The 20,003-nt window shown below is 58.9% G+C and overlaps 1 protein-coding gene across 2 annotated transcripts; it reads left to right on the top strand.

Annotated features, from left to right (window-relative positions):
• Positions 1–6,176: 6,176 nt before the first annotated feature.
• On the top strand, positions 6,177–19,413 carry DNAJA4 (DnaJ heat shock protein family (Hsp40) member A4). Of its 2 annotated transcripts, XM_042987840.1 has the most exons (8): positions 6,177–6,396; positions 7,043–7,181; positions 12,315–12,495; positions 14,055–14,159; positions 15,301–15,528; positions 16,416–16,646; positions 18,812–18,912; positions 19,015–19,413. In XM_042987840.1, exons 1-8 carry the CDS (start codon positions 6,317–6,319, stop codon positions 19,228–19,230), a joined length of 1,281 nt encoding a protein of 426 aa, XP_042843774.1. In that variant the 5' UTR covers positions 6,177–6,316; the 3' UTR covers positions 19,231–19,413. The 2 variants fall into 2 exon arrangements, with proteins under 2 accessions (XP_042843774.1, XP_042843775.1); XM_042987841.1 differs by lacking the exons at positions 6,177–6,396; positions 12,315–12,495 and having other exon boundaries at positions 7,095–7,181.
• Positions 19,414–20,003: the final 590 nt, after the last annotated feature.

Raw genomic sequence — 20,003 nt, 5'->3', positions numbered from 1 at the left:
CGGTTTGTGAGTTCGAGCCCCGCTTCAGGCTCTGCGCTGACAGCAAGGAGCCTGCTTGGGATTCTCCCTCTCTCCCTCTCTCTCTCTCTCTGCCCCTCCCCAGATCATTCTCTCTCTCTCAAAATAAAGAAACGTTAAAAAAAAAACCAGAATGGGGGCGCCTGGGTGGCTCAGTCGGTTAAGTGTCTGACTTCAGCTCAGGTCACGATCTCACGGTCCGTGAGTTCGAGCCCCGCGTCGGGCTCTGGGCTGATGGCTCAGAGCCTGGAGCCTGCTTCCGATTCTGTGTCTCCCTCTCTCTCTGCCCCTCCCCCGTTCATGCTCTGTCTCTGTCTCAAAAATAAATAAAACGTTAAAAAAAAATTTTTTTTTTAAAACCCAGAATGTACATACCTTCATCTAAAAACGCTTTGTTGCTAAGAGAAATGCTAATCAGGGGCGCCCAGGTGGCTCAGTCAGTTGAGCGTCCGACTTCGGCTCAGGTCATGATCTCATGGTCCATGAGTTCGAGCCCCGTGTCGGGCTCTGTGCTGACAGCTCGGAGCCTGGAGCCTGTTGGCTTAAAGTACCACCACTGAGGTTTGCTGCGTGAACCGTTTCTCTGTAGCAGGAGATGCTGACAGAATTTTACCCCCCAAACTTCTCTGGAAACGAGTTAGTCCTCTGAGTCCGCTTTCTCAACTCCATTCCTGTGATATTCTCCTTTCTTCGCTGTCATTTCAACAACGGTCCTTAAGGCAACCTCACCGGGACTGGATTCGAGCTCAAGAAACCACGTTCCATGCTCATCTGTAAGAAGCTACGCGCCTGGGGGCGCCTGAGTGGCTCAGTCGGTTAAGCATCCGACTTCCGCTCAGGTCACGATCTCGCGGTTGGTGGGTTCAAGCCCCGTGTCGGGCTCTGTGCCGACAGCTCGGAGCCTGGAGCCTGCCTAGGATTCTGTGTCTCCCTCTCTCTCTGCCCCTCCCCTGCTCATGCTCTCTCTCTCTGTCTCTCAATAATAAATAAACGCTAAAAAATTTAAAAAAAAATAAAAAATAAATAAAAAGCAGCTACGTGCCTGTCCGAGTTTCATCCTGAGGTGCAGCAAGTCAGGCGCGTCCTCGGGCCCCACTTCTGCCCCTGGTTCCCCGGCTGCTTCCAGCACATCTGCACTGACTTCCTCCCCAAAGTGCTGAACCCCTCAGAGCCCTCCGTGAGGGCTGCGATCAGCTTCTGCCAAACTCCTGTTTGTGTTATTTTGTCTTCTTCCCGGGCACCAGCAATGGCATCTAGGAGGTGAACCCTTTCCAGAAGTTTTCCACTTGGTGTGCCCACGTCCTCAGAGGAATCACTGTCCCGGGCGGCTACAGCCTTGCGAAGTGCCTTTCTCGAGTAACAGGACTGGAAAGTCGAAGCGACTGCTTCAGCCACGGGCTGCGGGGTGGATGTCGTGTGAGCGGCACGACAACCACATCGGTCTCATCGCTCGCCTCCGGCAGAGCCCCTGGGCGCCCCACGTCAGCAGTGAGCAGCCACATTCGGAAAGGGCTCCTTTTTTTCTGAGCAGGAGGTCTCAGCGGTGGGATTAAGACATTCAGTAGACCATGTTGTAAACGGACGTGCGGTCACCCAGCTTTCGTCGTTCCGTTACAGAGCTCAGGCCGGGCGGGCGAAGCATCGTCTCCCGGGCCCCAGGGGAGCCAGCGGGCGCTGGCCTCCATTTCAAGCCACCAGCTGCGTTAGCCCCTAACAAGAGAGTCAGCCTGTCCTTTGAGGCTTTGGAGCCGGGCACTGGCTTCTCGTCTCCAGCTATGACAGCTAGACGGCATCTTCTTCTGACAGAAGGCTGTTTCATCCACGCTGGAAATGTGACAGAGGAGCCACCTTCGGTCACGATCTTGGCTGGATCCCCCGGATCACTGCTTCACCTGTCGTGGGGACGGTGTCCGTCCTTGCACCTCAGGAACCAGCCTCTGCCGGCTTCAGACTGGTCCTCCTGTAGCTCCCGCCCTCTCTCGGCTTTCGCAGAGTCGAAGAGCCTCAGGCCTTGCTCTGGATGAGGCTTCAGCTGAAGGGAACATCGTGGCCGGCTGGACCTTCTGTCCAGACCACTCGAACTCTCTCTGCATCGGCAATAAGGCCGTTTCCCTTTCTTATCATCCATAGCCACCGGTGGAGCCCTTTCATTTCTGTCGAGAACTCTGCCTTTGCTGTCATGACGTGGTTCGCTGGCACGAAAGGCCCTTCCTCGCTAAACTTCACCTTTTCTAGATTTAAAGTGAGGGACGTGTGATGCTTGCCCTTTACTTGGACACTTAGAGGCCACTGTAGGGTTACTAACTGGCCCGATTTCAACACTGTTGTGTCTCAGGGAAGAGAGAGGTCTGCGGAGCGGGGAGAGGGCTGGGCAGCCGGCGGTGGGCACGGTCAGAGCACAGCCAACATTTATCGCTAAGTTTGCCGTCTCGCACGGCCCCGTTCCGGTGCCCCTAAGACGAGGACAATACTAACATCGAAGATCACCGGTCACACCTCACCGTGACAAATGGAATAGTAATGGAAATGTCTGCAATACTGGGAGAATTACCAGACTGTGGCACAGACACCGAGGGAGGTCCGGTGGGAGCAGTGGAGACGCGCTCAGCGCGGGGTCACCCCAGACCTTTGGTGTGGAAGAAGGCGGTATCTGCAGGGCGCAGCAGGGCGGGTGCAGGGTGTGCCCGCACGTCTCCTTCGTGGCTGTCACCACACCGTGTGGCTAGGGGCTGGTCTCCCTGCTGGCTGCTGTGAGCCCCACGCAGGCTAGAGTTGGGCTGTTCCCCGTGGGCCTCCCTCGGTGCCGGACAGACAGGCAGAGATGGTCGGTGGCCGCCTTCTCTGCAGCCGTGCGGCCTCACGGGACGCCGGTCTGATGGGAGGACCTCAGGACATCATCTGCAAAGCACAACAATACGCCAGGGAGACCGTTCCCTTACTTTCTTAGTTTTTTCTCCTGAAACAGACCCCCACGCCCCCACCCCGTTCCTGGGGGCAGCAGCTGTGGGTGAGGCCGGAGTCCCAGGAGTACGTGGGCTCTTGGAAACTGTAACCCACAGAAACATCAGAAGCTTGGGTTTGGTCCGTTAAAGCGAGGCAGCGGTGGTTATTTCGATACGAATCCCCGGGGCTGGCACGCTGGCAAAATGGCCCACGCCGGGGGTTACCCAGAGGGTTAGAGCCGGGTGCTCAGGCGTGGCCGGTCCGTGGGCTCCTCCGGGACAGGCACTCCCTTCATGCAGCTGGGTGCTGCTGCTGCCCCACACGGCTCTGGCACACGGAGGTGCACGCCGCCCATCCATTTATTCATGGAAATCAATAAATTCCATCCCATGAGCCCGGCCATCTGCTGGGCACACACTCAGCACTTGACGCGTGCCCCCCCATCAATCTTTACAAGAACCCCACGAGGTTGGCGTTCTTGCCCCCCGTGCAGAAGGGGAAACCGAGGCTTGGAGAGAGGGCATCTGCCCAAAGTCACACAGCCAGAGAGAGGTAGGGAAGCAGATACTGAAACAGGGGCCTGGAGAACACCTGCTATTTTGGGGCCAACAAATTAACATCCTGCCGTTGGAGAGACGCCGTGGCCGCCCCTCGGGGCCCTGGCCCTGCAACCCCTGGGCCCCTGCCGCCTGGCCCCTCTGGCCTTCCGTGGTCTTGGCTCCTGTCCACACTCCTGCTTCTCTTCCCGCTCTCGTTCTCCAACAGTTGCTTTTCCTCCCCCCACCTCCTCAAGAGGTTTCTGCACCCTTTGGGGGAACCCGTTCCCGGTTGACTTTGGAAGAGCGGTTTCTGTGCCCGCTTGGACTCTTCTCCCACCTGGGCCACGAGGGGAGCCCGGCACTGTGAGTCGGGGGCAAGGCCCGTTCTGTGCCTCTCACTGTTGCCTCTCCAAAGTCTCCTTGGCTGTAAGAGGAGGTGCGGAATTGGATCCGCGTTTCCCAAATTTCAGTCAATCAAACGCCACCTGTAATCTCATAGATGTACAAGAAGTCCTTACTCTTTTTTTTTTTTAATCTAAACGTAAAGGAAACTTTAAGTTGCTTACTGCGACTGGAAAACCAACGTCACTCACAACAGATGCTGTGATAAAAGTAACCGTGAAAATAAAAGCGTAACCGATAAATTTTAAATGTGTAAAGTCTCAAATCCTCCCATGACTAACTACGGGAAACAACCTGCTATCTCATCAGAGGCTTTGTCAAAGGTAAACAAAGACCCTGTTCAAAGGAGTACGGATTTTAACGGCGCGACAATAGGCAGAACTGACTGGTGCTCCAGAGGGAGGGAGGGGGCAGGGGCAGGGGCAGGGGCAGGCCCTTACAAAGGGCCAGTGTGGATGCACTCAGGCCGGCCGCATCTGCCGGCTGGCAGTTCCTGAAGTGAGGACCCTACTCGCCTCAGAGACTGGGAGACGCAGGCCCTGCCCTCAGGTGTTGGGGGGGGATAAACAGTAACAAGTTTGGGCAGCCTTGAGCTCTCTCACGCAGGCGCTTTGAGGGTCAGTGTCATCTCAGGGAAACGGCCTTAGTGTTTACTCAAGTCTTTATAGGCCAAGGTTGAGGCCCAGCTGCGAAGAGGGCTCGGAGAGCTTTGGTAGAGTCCGTAAAGGAAAGAATCTTTGTCGGCCGATTTTGTGTAGACAAAAGGAAAAAGGAAAACAAAACGCATCAACGTGTTGAAACTACGTACCAGGTGCTTTACAAAATTATGAGGCGGATACTTTTAAAACGATCCCCACCAAAAAATCAAGGAATTTAAGGCTCGGAGAGGTTGACGCCCCTGCCCAAGATCACGCAGCCAGAAGTAACAAAGCTGGGATCTGAACTTAGGCCTCACGATTTCCAGCGGCTCTGGCCTCCCGCATATGGCCATCATGACGTGACCCTGGCTGGTCCAGGGTACGTGTCTGGGAGGCATGTGGCACTGGGCAGTGGCTCTCAGCTCTGCTGGCACACTGGAGTCACCTGGGGAGCCTTAAAAGTTCTGATGGAACTGGTCCGCAGGGCAGCCTGGACGCAGGGATCGTCAGAAGCTCCCACGTGATCCCTGTGAGAGCCGCTGGGAGCGAGACCCACTGTGCTCGAAGCCTTCACGGTTATCATCCCATCTGACCCCTGGAGAGCCCCGCGAGGAAGGCAGGCGAGCAGGTGGCAATGACCGTGGCCTGCGGATGAGCAAACCAGCTCAGAGAGAGGCTAAGCTTCACATCGCAAATAATATCTGCTGGGGGGCCAGGCCCCCTGACCTCCAGCTCTGCATTCTCCGTCCGAAGGTTACTGCTCTAAAGGGGACTAAGTGAGAGGAAAAGGCAATGTCTCCCAAACCAGAGACGACAGTTTAATTTTGCTTGGATGTTAAAAGTCATTCCACTCCACCACCGAACACGTGGAGGAGGGCAGAGGGCCTGCCTCAGCCACAGGACCCCACACAAGACCAGGGGACCCCAGAGAGGAGAGCCCTCCCTGCCCCGACAGAGTGTTCCACAGTGGGAGCCAAGGCGGCTGGAGCAGGCCTGCAGTTCTCGGATAGCCCTCCTTCTGGGCCTGTTTCTGCCCGGGGGTGGCCATCTGGCTGCCAGGCGCCTTCAGAGAGCTGGGCACAGCCCGGGCAGGTCAGACAGAGACTTGTTACCGTACCCTTCCACACAGGGCCCTGGGCCACCGAGCCCCCTGAGGGGCCGGACACAGGCTCCAGGGCCACCCCCACCCCCGACGTGCACAACTCTGGGTCCCTGAGCAGTCCGGCCTTAGTGGATGCAAGACACTGCCCTCTCTTGGGAGACCTGGAAACGTGGTTACTCACACCTGAGGGGCGTCACTGCCCACATCTGTGGGGTGTCACTGCTCGCCCTTGGAGGATTTCAGGAGTTCCCAGGTGTGCGCAGTGGGGAGGCCACGGTGCACAGCGGGGGCCAGCAAAGCAGCACCACACATACCCGTCAGGCCTCCCGCTCGCCCCTGCCTTGCAAATGCCCCACGGCGGGAGGGGGGGGGTGCTGGCAGCCGTAGGGTCTCGGGAACTGCACCCCACCCCCCCACGGCGGCGGACCCCAGTCCGCTCCAACCCCCTCAAAGACGCCGCAGCCCACCTCTGGCCGCTGCGCGCCCCCCTGCCCTTACCGCACAGAGGGCGGCCACACCCCTGGGCGCGGCAGGGCGCGGAGCCCGGGACGAAGCCGGCTCAGTCCCACCCCTCGGGGCACGGTTCCCGCCGGCGCGACCCCTCGGGCTGTCTGGTCTTCCGCAGGGCAAGGCGGCGGCCCCGGACGCCCAAGCCCCCTTCCCAGCCCCCAGACATGGCCCGGGGCGGCGATCAGAGCTGGCGTCCCAGGGAGTCGGACGGGCAGCCGGAGGAGCGGACCGCCCAGAACAGCAGGTGGGCCGGCGGGGTCTCGCGGGGTGGGGTGGGGTGGGGTGGGGTGGGGTGGGGTGGGGCAGGGCGAGCCCGGGGCGGGGGGGCGTCGGGAGTCAGGTGTCCAGTCCAGCTCCGGGTGAGCGGGGGATCCGCAGCCGGAGGCTGGGTGACACAGACGTCGGGGGTCAGGGGCCGAACGAGCCGGGCGCGGGCGCTGAGCACCGGGTGAGTCGGACGTCGGGGATCCGGCGTCCAGCTCCGGGCGAGCCGAGGGCTTCGGGGGCGGGGCGAGCCGGGCGCGGTGGCAGAGCACCAGTGAGTCGGCCGTCGGGGGTCGGGGTCGGGGTCGGGGTCGGGGTCCCGGCCGCGCGCCCGCTGCCCCGCCCGCCCGGGCGCCGCCGGAACCTCCGCGAAGGTTCTGGGCCTTTGTGGCGTCACCGTCTCCTCGCGGAACCTTCCGCCGGCGCCGAATAAAACCCGCGGCGGAGGCGCCGGAGGCCGAGTGCGGCGGCCCCGGGCGGCGGGCGGCGGGAGCCCAGGGCGGCGGCGGCGGCGGCAGCGGCGGCGGGAGCCGGAGCGGGAGCGGGAGCCGGAGCGGGACGCGCGGGCGGGCGGCGGGTCGTCCGGGGGGCGCTGACCGGCCTCGCCCGCCCCGCCCCGCCCGCAGAGCCAAGATGGTGAAGGAGACCCAGTACTACGACATCCTGGGGGTGAAGCCCAGCGCGTCCCCGGAGGAGATCAAGAAGGCCTACCGGAAGCTGGCGCTCAAGTACCACCCGGACAAGAACCCGGATGAGGGCGAGAAGGTGCGGCGGGCTGGGGCCGGGCACTGGCGGCGGTCGTCGGCGGGGCCGGGTCGGGGTCCGGGGGCTGGGGTTGTGGTCTGGGGCTGGGGTCGGGGGCCGGGGGCTGGGGGCCGGGGGTCGGGGGCTGGGGCTGGGGCCGCGGTCGGGGCCCGGGGATAGGCGGCGGGGGTCCGAGCTGCGGCGGGCCTGGGCTTCCGTCGGGGTCGGGTCGGGTCGGGTCGGGTGCAGGACTAAGGCTGCATCGAGGCTGGGGCCGGGGTCGGGGACAGGCGGTGGGGTCCCGGACTGGGGTTGGGGCCCAGGGGCTGGGGTCGGGGCGGGCATAGGTGGCTGGGGCCCGGGGTACGGCGGGGGTGGGGGCGGGCTCGGCGACAGGCCATGGGGGGGGGGCTGGGGTCCGGGACAGGTTGCTAGGGCCCTGGGCTGGGGTTGGGGACAGGCACCTGGCCACGGGCTGCGGGCTGCTGTGGAGGCTGGAGTCGGGGTTGGGGCTCAGGGGCTGCAGCTGGGGTCCTGCCGCGCATAGGGGGCGGGGGCCCAGGCTGTGGCTGGGCTGGGGTCAGGGTTGGTGGCAGGGAAGCCTGGTGGGCACACCGCTGGAGGGAAGTTCTGCAGAAGGGCAGCCAGCAACCCAGTGAACTGAGGCACACGGCACCAGAAGTTTGCGCGCTCGCCAGGAGCAACTGGGTTGAACTGTTCCGTGCTGATCCCTTGACGCACAAACCCCAGGGGTGAGTTTCTCGCTAGGACCTGAGACAAACCCGGTGTCAGTCAGCTGAACCGCTGGCCAGATTTGGTCTGTGTGCCTCTCTCCTGTCAGGCATTGAATAATCACATCTATTAAGCAGGAACGGAGAGATCTCTGCCCAGATACATCATTTTGCGGGAATATTCCAGGTTTTCTGTGGCAGATGACCCACAGTTGATTCCAAGTATCGATAATAGGCTGGAGAATTCTGTAATAGGCACCTGAATTCAACTGTTTGCTGTTCCTGGGAACAGAGCCGGCCTCCTTGGGCTCACTATGCACCTGACCGGGGACTGGAAGGACCACGCGTGGATCCTTGGGACAGTCTGTTGGCCTGTCCACTCCTGCCTCCACTTTCTGCCACTTTCTTAGGAAACTTTGTGTCCGATGACGTTGGGGAGGTGGACTTTTGTAGTCGCTGGCAGCACGGGCTGTCACCCTTGAGGCCGCAGGCACCCATCCAGCACTTGGACCTGTGGCACCGTGTCTAGTGTGAGTGCCCGCCTGTGTTCACTGCCCCGTGCAGGAGGAGGCTCCTTCAGGAAGGTTGGCCGGTGGCAACAGTGATAGAATATTTATATTTAGCCACATGTGCCGAATGTGGCTGTCACAAGCTTAACATGCTTTCCTGCAAGACCGTTTTGTCTTGTCACTCACTCGAATTCTTTCCTCTATATTTAGATGGCTTACTGTAGCTTTGAAAGTCACCGGCTTTCTGCACGGCGTTGGTGTCTCATAGACGTGCTCCCAAGTTTGCCGTGGCCCGTTTCTGAGACTCTCCCTTAATGAGAGCGTAGCCGGGCTTCTCACTCGATGTTTCAGAGGCTGGCTAGAGGCAGCCTGGGGGAAAGCCTCCTGACCCCAGTTTCAGGTCAGGTCTCCTGGCACTTTCCAGGAGTGAGTTCATGACCGTGTGCGCACAGCTGGACTGACTGTGCCATTGCTGTCCCGAAGCTGTTTTAAACTGGACCCGAGCTGTCCCACGTTCCCGTAGGCGTTGTCCTGTAGAAACCCGTCCCACAGCTTATTTTCAGGCACCACATGGGTGTCCCGTAAATGAGTCTCTTGATGGTGAAGTCTGGTACGTTCCTCTCTGTCTGGAGCAGGGGTTCCGTGATGTCCCCCGTCCCCGCCTTCCATGAGGGGGATACGGGGATACGACCCTTCAGTTTGGTTGTTGGCTGAAGCTCTGGTGGGCTGCCTCTGACCCAAACTCCGAGTCACCGAGCTGGTCTCCTGCACCTGTGCTCGCCATTGCACAGTCACGGGCCCGGTGTCTGGCTGTGGGTGGATGGGGGGGGGGGGTGTGCATGCCCTGTAGGGGGCGGTTCCAGAGGGAAGGTTTTGCAGTGGAGGGGGCATCGGGCACTCCGTGAAAATTGGGTCGGAGATCACAGGGGGCGAGGAGACTGGACACAATTCATAGAAACTCTGTGCCATAGGGTTCCCTAGACTCACTCATTCTTCACCAGATGCTTCCTTCCTGGGCCTCTTGTGTGCTGGGCACACTGTGTAGACCTTGTGTTGTCTGCTCAAGTCTGTGTGCAGTTCTCACCTACTTGATTTGTCACAGGTAGAGTCTTTATTTTCTTCCCAGGTTTGTCGCTGTATTATTAATGTCTTTTGAAAAATAGATGAAGCCGGTCTTTCCGCCCTGCAGGGAGACCGCTAAGATGGCCGTTGGCCTTTGTTTTGGGCCCTGTTGTCCTGTGTTGCTAAGCACCGGGCGGCCGTGTTTGTCGTCAGGTGCCCTGTGGAGTCCGCAGTCCCCTCGTCCCGCCAGCTTTCCATGGGCCCTTCTGGCGGGACCAGTAAGCCAGTCCCTCTCGGGCAGAGCTGGGGGCGTCTGGACTGCTACCCTGATCAGCTTGAGATGCATCCCGTCTTTTGGCCCATTGCACCGTAAATTTTAGTTTGGATCATAGATTTTCAAGTTGAAAAATCATAAAAGACAGCATAACAGTACAGGAAATACCAGAATGTAGAGAAAAACCACCTAGTACACGTCACCCTAACTGCCGTGACGGTGCCTCTTTGCAGGCAGCTCTTTCCGGGGGGATCAGACGTGGTCATCCTGGTACATTTTTTTGTCGTTACATGGTATTTTATCAAAAGTACTTTTCCAAGTTGAGACATCATTCCAGAGCCATTTTTTCCTCGCTGCACAGTAACCTCGTTAAGGTGGGTGGCGAATGATCGCAGACTGAAAGGTGAGCCGGTCGGAGCCCGAGTGTCCAGCGGTGAGGCGAACCTGAACGGGGGTCTAGAGTGCTGCAGCTCGGTGGGGGCGGGGGGGGGGACGGGCTGGTAGAAGTGGGAGCCCCCTCCCACGTGGGACACGGCCTCCCGGACAGGCCGTCGCTTCTGCTTCCTCAGACTAATCATGGGGTCAGTTAAGTCTGGGTGCCTTTCAGGCATCCAGGATATTTGGTGAGTGCTTCCTGTGGAAATTCTCAGGGAGCATACCTAGTCCCTGACACACAGGCCCAGGAACTCGGGTGGGGGGGGCGCCTGGTCTCCCTGCTGTCAGAGCTAACGTCCCGGGCACCCAATCCCCACACTCTGCTGTGCAGAGCGGTGGTCGTGACTGGTGCCTGCTGCTTTGCAGAAATGCGGAGAATTAACTTAGCAGAAGGTCTGGCTGCCTGGAGTAGGATCTGATGTCCCTTGAAGACTTAATTTTTAAAATTACCTAGTTACTAGCTGTCATTTGTTGATTAGGTACGTGTTAGATCTCTACCCGGCATCTGTAACACAAGAGGAAATGTAGTACTTCTATCAAGATTTACAGGCGTGTGTATTTTAAGTTTATTTAGAGAAGGTGCACACACACTCATGTGCAAGCAGGGCGGGGGCAGAGAGAGCGAGAGTCCCAGGCAGGCTGCGCGCTGTCAGCACAGAGCCCGACTCGGGGTCGAACCCACGAACCGTGAGATCGTGACCTGAGCCGAAATCGAGTCCGACACTCGACCAGCCGAGCCCCCCAGGCGCCCCCGTGTTTGTGGCTTCATAGCACGTTTTCTTTTCTGTGTGTTTTACGGAGGCAGCTGCCTTACGGGATTTTCACGTAGAGCCTTGTCTCAGACCGGGGAGTGCCCCTGGAGGGCCGGGACCCCGCGTCCCGTGTGCATTTCTGAAGCCCCACCAGAATCAAGCCGTGCATCTAACGAGTACCAAGTGCCTTCCACATGCCACGCGTCCCTCTGGGTCCCAGCAGGGGACGAAGCTGTCCCAGCTGCAGTGGGGGTTCCGTCGGAGGACACGTGCGGTCTGGCCTTGGCGCCCCGCGGCCCGGGCCGACTCACTGGGGCGCCGGCAGCCGGCATGAGCACGAGAGGCGGGACACGGGCGAGGTCGCGGCGGTCGCCTCTGCGGAGCGGGCCTGGGGTGTGGCGAGCACGGATGCCCTGGAGATACTTTATATTGTCCTAATTTTATGTTGAAAGCTTGCACACACGGACGGAAAGATGGAGGTAGGAGTGTGAACACGCGCGTTTCCTTCACCAGCTTCTCGCACTGTAAACGTGTCACTGTGTCTGCTCTACCTGTCTCTTCACGGTTACCCGAAGCTGCAGCCAGCGTGAGCTCTCGGCCCAGAAACTTGGCAGGTCTCACTGAGGAAAACCCACATCCCCGCACGGATCAGTCGTACGCCTCTCCCCCGAGGAACAAATTCACATGTCTCCACTTGTCCCAGTGTCTTCTCTAGCCATTGTTCCCCAGTCCAGGATCACATTGCATTTAGTTTTCTAGAATGTCTTTCAGTTGGGGTTTTGTGACATTTTTTTTTAATAACTGGTTGCCAGTGACACAGTTTCGGCAGGAGGGTGACGTGTCGGGTATTTCGTCCACTTTGGGGCCTTGGACGTAAACATTGGGAGGCAGATGAGATGTGAGGAGAGAGGTTTTGGTGCTGGCGGGAGGCGAGATGGGGAGCCCGAGGGCAAGGTCAGGAGGACAGATGCATGGGGACAGCTGCGCGTGGGGACGGGTGCACGCACAGACGTCTGTAACTGAGTTTCGTGCTAGGGAAGCAGGGAAGCTGCTTCTGAGCTGGGAGGCAGCTGCACCCGGGGGCCAGGGGGCCGGGGGCCGGGGTGCTATCTGGTGGTAGGTGGAGCCCCGGGCGGCCGAGGCTGGAGGAGCTCCCCTCGCTCTCCCTAGAGGCCCTGCCACCAGCCCCTCACTCGGTTGGCCCCGTTTCCTGGAGAAGCCAGGTTCCGGAGGGCGCAGGCTGCTGGCGTCGGGGGAGCAGGTGCAGAATGTGTCTGCCGTGAAGTCTGTGATGGTGGGTGTGCCTCACAAAGTCCTCAAACCTCCTCTCTCTCATTGTAATCGCTCTCTCTCTCTCTCTCTCTCTCTGTCTCTCTCGTTTCATCTTAAAGTTTAAGCTCATATCCCAGGCATATGAAGTGCTTTCGGATCCAAAGAAAAGGGACATTTATGACCAGGGTGGTGAACAGGCGATTAAGGAAGGAGGCTCGGGCAGCCCCAGCTTCTCGTCACCCATGGACATATTTGACATGTTCTTTGGTGGCGGGGGACGGATGGCAAGAGAGAGAAGAGGTAAATACTTGTTGAAGACGTTCGGCAAATTTTATAGTTTTCAGATCACACGTGTTAATGGAATCAAGACGGGTTATGCCTTAACAGGGCACACACGTCATGTTTGGGGGTCGCTAGCTTTAAATGGTTCACCCCTTAGCGGGTATCCAGGCACCTGGAATGTCTCAGCACGCGTACCACTGACCTGACACCCTCCAGACACGACCTGAAAGGGAGCAAGTGCACTGGCGGCCAGGAAGGAGGTTCATTGCCCTCTGCTTCTCTGTCCTTGGGGGTCAGGCCTCTGAGTGCCCTGAGGGACATAATGGCACCTGCTGTCTCTGCCCCCTGTCTGGCCAGGGGCCCTGCGCTCTGTGTGGCTGGCACTCTGCAGTGTGGCCTTGTTTTCTCAGCCCGCTCCAATTTTTCAGGTGACACGATTCACCCCCTTCTCTCTGGAACGTGTTGTGGGTTAGCGGCTTCATCCCCGGGGGCTGCAGGAGGGACCGGCCTTGGCTGAGTGGCCCCAGGCTGCTGTTTCTGATTCTGGGATTTGCTTTTCCACCTCGTCCCTCCCACCAGGCTGTGTCCTCTGCCGCCTCTGTTAGCCGTGGTCTCGAATTGCCCCTTCCCCCTTCTGGTTCCCTGTCGATCTGCTTTGGACCCTGAAACCAGATAGATAGCCAAGCTTGTTAAAATCTTGGGTAAAATCGGAAGAAGCAAGCTCTGCCTTGGAGTTTAAGAGGGGTGGTTTGGGTCGGCAAGAGGCCCTGGGGGAATAAGGGGGTTTTGTTTTTACATTATGACAGACCCTGAGCTTCAGAAGCTTGGCTGTCAAGTCTTGAACACAGGGAGCCGAAAATCACGCGGAGGTTAGGAAAGTCTCCCCACGTGGTCTGGGTGTGTAGCCGCTCACGTCAGTGACGTTATGGACACGATTAAAACCGTGGGTGCCCTCACTGCCCCGAGATGAACCACTTCACGCCCTGAATCAAGTTGTGTCTCAAAGTTGACGGCCAGGAAACGGCAGCTTGTCTTGGGGATTGTGAGGGTCCCACGGGCAGCAGGGGAGCGGGGGTCTTGTCTTGGGGAGCGTGAGGGTCCCACGGTGGGGGGGAGGTTCCGACCCTGTGAGTCACCATAGACTCCCACCCCAAAGATGCAGGGGAGAGTTCCCACTTGGCCACAGACGACAGAAGGGCTCAAAGAGTAGAGAGCATTACGCTCAGGGAAGAGTAGAATTCCAGTTAAAGTGCCTAGACTGCTGGTCCTGCCTCCCCTGTGCAGGAGGGGCCCTGTCGTGGGGAACAGCAGCGACCCCAGGCCGGGTCCCCCAGCGATCGCTCCGTCCTCAGGGGGGTGCTGAGAAAACAAAGACGGGAAGTCGTTTTGTCCACATCTATCAATCGCTGGCCGGAATTGGTTCCGGCTGGCAGAGGCCCGGAGGCTGGGCCGGTGAGATGGGAGCACCGACAGAATGAGTGATGGGTGTGGCTCTGGGCTCTGGAGGTGCCCGCATCGGGGGTCCCGTGGGCACGTCTAATACCATATTCCCAGGTGTTCTTTCTCCCTCTCCTAAGGCAAGAATGTTGTACATCAGCTGTCTGTAACTCTCGAAGATTTATATAACGGAGTCACAAAGAAGCTGGCCCTCCAGAAAAACGTAATTTGTGAAAAATGTGAAGGTAAAAATTAACGTTTGAATGAGTCACATAGGTCTGATCCCTTAGAGGACGAAACAGTTCTGGTTTACAGTTCAGAGGAAAACACTTGATTTTTTCAAACATAAGGGTCAGATTGCAAACTGGTAGCCTAAGGGCCAAATCTGTGTTACTCTGCCCTGTACATTTTTTATATGGAGTGACTTTTTTTTTTTTAACATGTTAATTTAAAAAATTTAAAAGTTGGGTGCCTGGGTAGTTCAGTCGGCTAAGCATTCGAAGCTTGACGTCAGCCTGGGTCTTGATCTCGGGGTTGAGTCCAAGCCCTGAGCTGGGCTCCATGCTGAGTGTGGAGGCTAATTAAAAAAAAAAAAAAAATTAAAGTCAAGATGATTCACCTAACTTAGGGGTCAGCAAACTTTTTCTGTAAAGGGCTAGATAGTAAGTGTTTCAGGCTTGTGGGCCGCATGGTCTCTGGGGACCATTCAACTCTCAGTGCGCCAGCAGCCGTTGGCATAAATGAGCAGACGTGCCCGTGTTCCAGTGAAGCTTTGTAAAACCAGGCAGCTGGGCATAGTTCACCGCATCTTGAGTTGTTTTTTTTATTTTTTAATGTTTATTTTTGAGAGCGAGAGAGCGGGAGCAGGGGAGGGGCAGAGAGAGGAGGAGACAGAGAGTCCGAAGCAGGCTCCAGGCTCCCGGCTGTCAGCACAGAGCCCGATACGGGGCTCGAACTCACGAACCGTGAGACCATGACCTGAGCTGAAGTCGGACGCTCAACCCACTGAGCCACCCAGGCGCCCCACGAACACAAGTTTTAAAAACAGGATTTTTCAAGAAAAATAGTATCTGGTGACCTCGGACGCACGTTGTCCTGAGTCGGCCGAGCTGGGGAACCACCCCTCCAGTTCTCGCAGCCGGGTCCACTCGGCCACCTGTGGGCAGGGGCAGAAGAAGACACGGCTGAGGAAGCCCGAGGGATGAATTGGCTTGGTGTGGCCGGGACCGCGAACCTTTGCGACCCCACGTTTATGTCTGGATGCTACCCGCTCGGTTAGAATCGCCCAGACTTTCCCGCATTGCTCTCCGTGACTGTAAACAGTCCAGTCCCCCCGTGTCCCCCGTGCCCTGGTGCCCAGCTCTGCTTCCTGCCCCCCCCCCCCAGGTGTTGGCGGGAAGAAGGGCTCTGTGGAGAAGTGTCCCCTGTGCAAGGGCCGCGGGATGCAGGTGCACATCCAGCAGGTCGGGCCGGGCGTGGTGCAGCAGATCCAGACCGTGTGCGTCGAGTGCAAGGGCCAGGGCGAGCGCATCAGCCCCAGGGACCGCTGTGAGATCTGCGGTGGCGCCAAGGTGACCCGTGAGAAGAAGATCATCGAGGTACACGTTGAAAAAGGTGAGGCCGCCCAGCGCCGCTCGCCGGCTGGAGGCGCTTCTCGGTGCCGACCGTGGGCGCGTGCTGGCGTCGGGAAGGGAGGTCTGTGATGCTGCAGATACTCGAGGGGCCCCGGATGTGCCCGCAACCCTCTTGCCCCCGCAACCCTCTTGCCCCCGCTCGTCCCCCCACGTTCCCCCGCCGTCCCCTTCACCTGCCTGTTTGCTTGCTGAGGTCTGCTCCCTCGAGACCAAAACAACCCCCTCTCTAGGGCTTTCCAGCGCTCTGAGAGTCACTGGACCTTGATTTTGGTCGGTTGTCCTCCCGCCGTCCTCTAGCGATTCCTTTAGAGTCACTGGGAGGATCCTGGCGAACGTGGGCCGCAGAGCTCGTGCGCGTGGGGCCGCTTGCTCCTTCTGCACGTGTCCCTCTGCTGCCTCGGATCCTCCTCGCCCCCGCCTTCCCCTGCCGTCTGTTGTGCCTGCGCCATCGTTAGAAGGCCTTTTTCACGGTTAGCGGTTCTCCGTGGATTATTCTGTGGATTCCTAATCCGGTGAATATATGCTACATGAGAGATGGGACCAAAGCGCACAACTCAATACCCAGACTGACAGATGTTCTTAAAGGACTTCTGTTTAAGCATCCTGAACCCTGTGTCCACGTGCACGCGGCCCCGGAGCCGCGCCCCACGCGTGCAGCGAGAAGACCGCGTGTGCGCCGTGGTGGAGGGCATTCCCGCTGCGCCATGTGGTGGGGTGGGGGGCGTGATCCCAGCCACCGCTCTGGTTCCCTCCAAGTTGGGAGGTTTGATGAGTAAAACCCCGAGAGGGCTCTGTGCCACCTTCACAGCTGTGTAGGAAGCATGGTTTTTAAGAGAAGTGCTAATCAGTAAGGATGATGTCTCACAGGTATGAAAGACGGTCAAAAGATACTGTTTCATGGAGAAGGAGATCAGGAGCCTGAGCTGGAGCCTGGCGATGTCATAATTGTGCTTGATCAGAAGGATCATAGTGTCTTTCAGAGGCGAGGCCACGACTTGATCATGAAAATGAAAATTCAGCTTTCTGAAGCCCTCTGTGGCTTCAAGAAGATGATAAAAACGCTGGACGATCGCGTGCTCGTTATTACGTCCAAGGCAGGTAATGTTTCGGACGTGTGTCCGTCCCTGCTGTGCTGACTGCGTATGACATTGCTGGCCGCTAGCCTGGCTTCACGCTGGGGGTGGGGGACTTCCGTCACGCAAGTTAGCGTGACTTCATTTTCCCTAAGGTCAAAGTTCTCGCCAACGACTTGGGAATTTTGTGAATTTTTAAAATACTCCCCTAGAAGGAAACAGTCGGGGGGAGGAGCCTCAAACAGGAATCTTGAGGTCCAGCACTGTAACTGGGACCTGCCAACTTAAGCTTTTAAAAATTAGTTTGGTAAGAAAACAGCTGATAACATGCTGTGGCTGGCTCATCACGTGTCCCCATAGCCGCCGCACTGTTGACTACACGTGGGAGACGTTTTAAAGTAGAAATTTCCCGAGAAAAAGACGTTGCCTGTCAGCTTAGCCACGGATGCTCCCACAGACCTGCCCGTCTGCACACACAGGGGGCCCTCCCAGGACCACGGGACCACGAGGGTCCTGCAGGGCCCGGGCCCCCAGCTCGCATACGGACAGCAGGCTCCTCTGGGCCACATCCGTGTGGGCAGCAGGGCGCCTCGCAGGAAGGGCCATGGGAGGACGGCAGGGGAGGGGCTGGGCCGGGGACCATCCGTGTCAGAGCACGTGTGCACAGGTGTGGCCAACACACCCAGGCTCCCTCCACCCCCTCTCGGGCCGTGAGCAGAGCGGCATCTGGGGTTTAGGGCTGCAGGGCCAGGCTGGGGCTGGGCTGGGACCTGCCTGTCCAAGGGCGGTGGCAGCCGGCACTGAGACCCTAAGGTGCGGCGTAGAGAGTGGACCCCAGAGCTCCCTGCCGGTCTCCCCTCTGCCGGCTCTCGCTCGCTTCCCTCTGTGGCCTTGTTCTGTTTCTGTCGCTTTCCTCCTCCTGCTCTGCGTCCCCCTTCTGTCATAGAAGCGTATGGAATTAGATAGCCAAGCCTTCATCAGAGTTTCTTCTTTCTGAACTTTGTGTTTGGAAACAATTTCAAACCAACCACAAGTCGTAAAAGTAAAAACAGTACAAGGACCCCCTACGTGATTTGCCCATTGTTAGCATTTGACCGTTTGATCGTTTGTTGTGTGTGTGTCTGCACATAATCAAGCCCCACGGCATAAGGTGACACTTGCGACTCCTCCCTGGGTCGCGTTCCCCCTGGCTTGGCTTGGCGGGGAGGCTGAGGCTCCCAGGGCCCCCGGCTAGCAGCGGTGAGCAGGTGCGGGTTCATGACCTGCTCACAGGGCCCCCAGCTGATGGCGGTGCTGCTGGGCTGGTGGCTGTGTCACCTCCGGGAAAGCTCGTCCTGGGCCACAGGGTCGGGGGTGGGTGACATGGGACCAGGCCCAGGGAAGACTCCCCCCACCCCCGCCACCTTGCTTAGTTACAAGGAAGGGCCGGGGCTCCGTAGAGCCATCTGCTAGAGACTTCTCTTATTTCTTTTTGCATGTTTCTTCTTTTCTGCGTCCTGTCCTTTTTTCTTTTACCGTCTCTCCTTGTTTGGGCTTATTTCTTGTGGCTTCGCTGCTTTCTCCTCCTCCTGTTGCCGGAGTGCAGACGCTAGGATCCGCGAGGAAGGTGCCCCGGGAGCGGCCCACTTGTCCTCTGTCTGCCTCCTCCCGTGTGTGGCTTCCCGGCCCCCAGTTAGAGGCGGAAGCGAGAGGGGAGGAGTGGAGACAGAAGAACTTGCCACCAGACAAGCCCACGGGAGGCCCCGCGCGGGAGGGCCCAGAGGGGTCCGTGACACGCTGCGCGCGGCCTCCTCGGGCTGCTGACAGCGTTTGGCGTCTCCTCCGCCCCCGTTACTCCTTGTTTGTGCATTTGTGTTACCGAGCTGAGGAGCTCGCTTCTGTGGGGACCCAGCTCCTTCCTTCCTTCGCGTCAGGCGGGAGACGCCGCGCGAGGCTCGGGGGGCCTCAACGCCCGCGGTGCCTTCTGGAAAAGTAGCCGTGAGACCCCAGAGGCAGGTGGGCGGGTCGGGCTGCGGACACAGGCGCCCCCTCAGACTTGGGTGTTCTGGCTCCCGCTTCACTTTTAAACTGACCCCTTATGACGGGGTGGGGGGGGGGGTGCCACGAGGCTGTAGTGCCGCCTGGGTGCTAGGGCCCCCCCCAAGGCCACCCCCATCTTCCTGCTTCCTAATGGAGCCTTTTGTGCGGCAGGGGAGGTGATAAAGCACGGGGACCTGAAGTGTGTGCACGACGAGGGGATGCCGATCTACAAAGCGCCCCTGGAGAAGGGGACTCTGATCATCCAGTTCTTGGTAAGTTCCCGCCTGTCCTCCGGGCCTGTCCTGGAGGTGTTGGGGGGTGGGGGGGGAGCCGGGCGGGAACCAGCGCCGCTCCCTCCGGCCTCCCCTCTACAGGTCACCTTCCCCGAGAAACACTGGCTGCCTCCCGACAAGCTCCCCCAGCTGGAGGCCCTCCTGCCCCCTCGACACAAGGTGAGGGTCACGGACGACATGGACCAGGTGGAGCTGAAGGAGTTCGACCCCAGCGAGCAGGGCTGGCGCCAGCACCGGGAGGCCTACGAGGACGACGACGACGGGCCGCGGGCCGGGGTGCAGTGCCAGACGGCGTGAGCGGCGCCCCGAGTGTAAAGTTGGCACAATGAAAACGGCATCACCTCCCGGCCCCGTGTGTGGCGTGTCCGTGTGTGTGTCCAGCATCCTCAGCTGCCGAGTGTCGTCTTGGTTCTGTTGTTCTTTCGGTTGTAACTTAAGTTATAGCTTAATTTATATTTAAATGTTCTGAGTGTGAATTACCTCTGGTCTGCATACGGGATCTGTTCATTTCCATTTTCAGGAGACTTTTGAGATGCCGGTTGGCCGCACTGACACTTTGTGCTTCTGGGGGCCTTGCCCCGGTGCCGGCGCCCGGCCCCCCTCGCAGGGCAGGCACCAGGGGCCTCGTCTGGGGCTGCCCCTGTGACATCTCCAGATCTAGATTCTTGAGGGCCCTCAAGAACAAAGGCACGTCCGTGGGCTGGACTGGGCTCTCGGGCCAGGCTCACGCCGCGTGGGCTGTGGGGCCAGCGTGGTGGCTACTGTCCCGTGGCTGGAATGGGGTGCGAGTATGGCCGTCTCTCCTGGAAGCTTCCTGGCCTTGTGGGGTCCGTGTTCCAAATGAAACACCACCATAGCTGTTTGCTTGTGACCCCACACCTTGTTCTCTGTGGTTTTAATGATTTTTTGTTGACCGTCTTTGCTATGCTCCCACCAAAGTGCTTTCTGTAAAGAGAAGGAAGCCCTCCCGAGGGCCCCACATCCTCCGGCAGCAGCGGTGGGGGAAGCCTGGTGGGCCGGCCTGGGCGCCACGGCCCGGTCGCCTCTTCCCAGACCCGGCTCCCTGCTCT

This window comes from Panthera tigris, chromosome B3 (assembly GCF_018350195.1).
Source record: "Panthera tigris isolate Pti1 chromosome B3, P.tigris_Pti1_mat1.1, whole genome shotgun sequence".
Lineage (NCBI taxonomy): Eukaryota > Metazoa > Chordata > Mammalia > Carnivora > Felidae > Panthera > Panthera tigris.
The sequence above is the reverse complement of the archived record's forward strand: the minus strand, read 5'-3'. Positions and strand labels throughout refer to the sequence as shown.

Excerpts from the sequence above, each read along its gene's own strand:
- DNAJA4 (XM_042987840.1), top strand. The coding sequence starts at position 6,317 with ATGGCCCGGGGCGGCGATCAGAGCTGGCGTCCCAGGGAGTCGGACGGG. Across the intron at positions 6,397-7,042 it reads CGGACCGCCCAGAACAGCAG|AGCCAAGATGGTGAAGGAGA; the intron begins GTGGGCCGGCGG and ends CCCCGCCCGCAG. Across the intron at positions 15,529-16,415 it reads CGAGGTACACGTTGAAAAAG|GTATGAAAGACGGTCAAAAG; the intron begins GTGAGGCCGCCC and ends GATGTCTCACAG.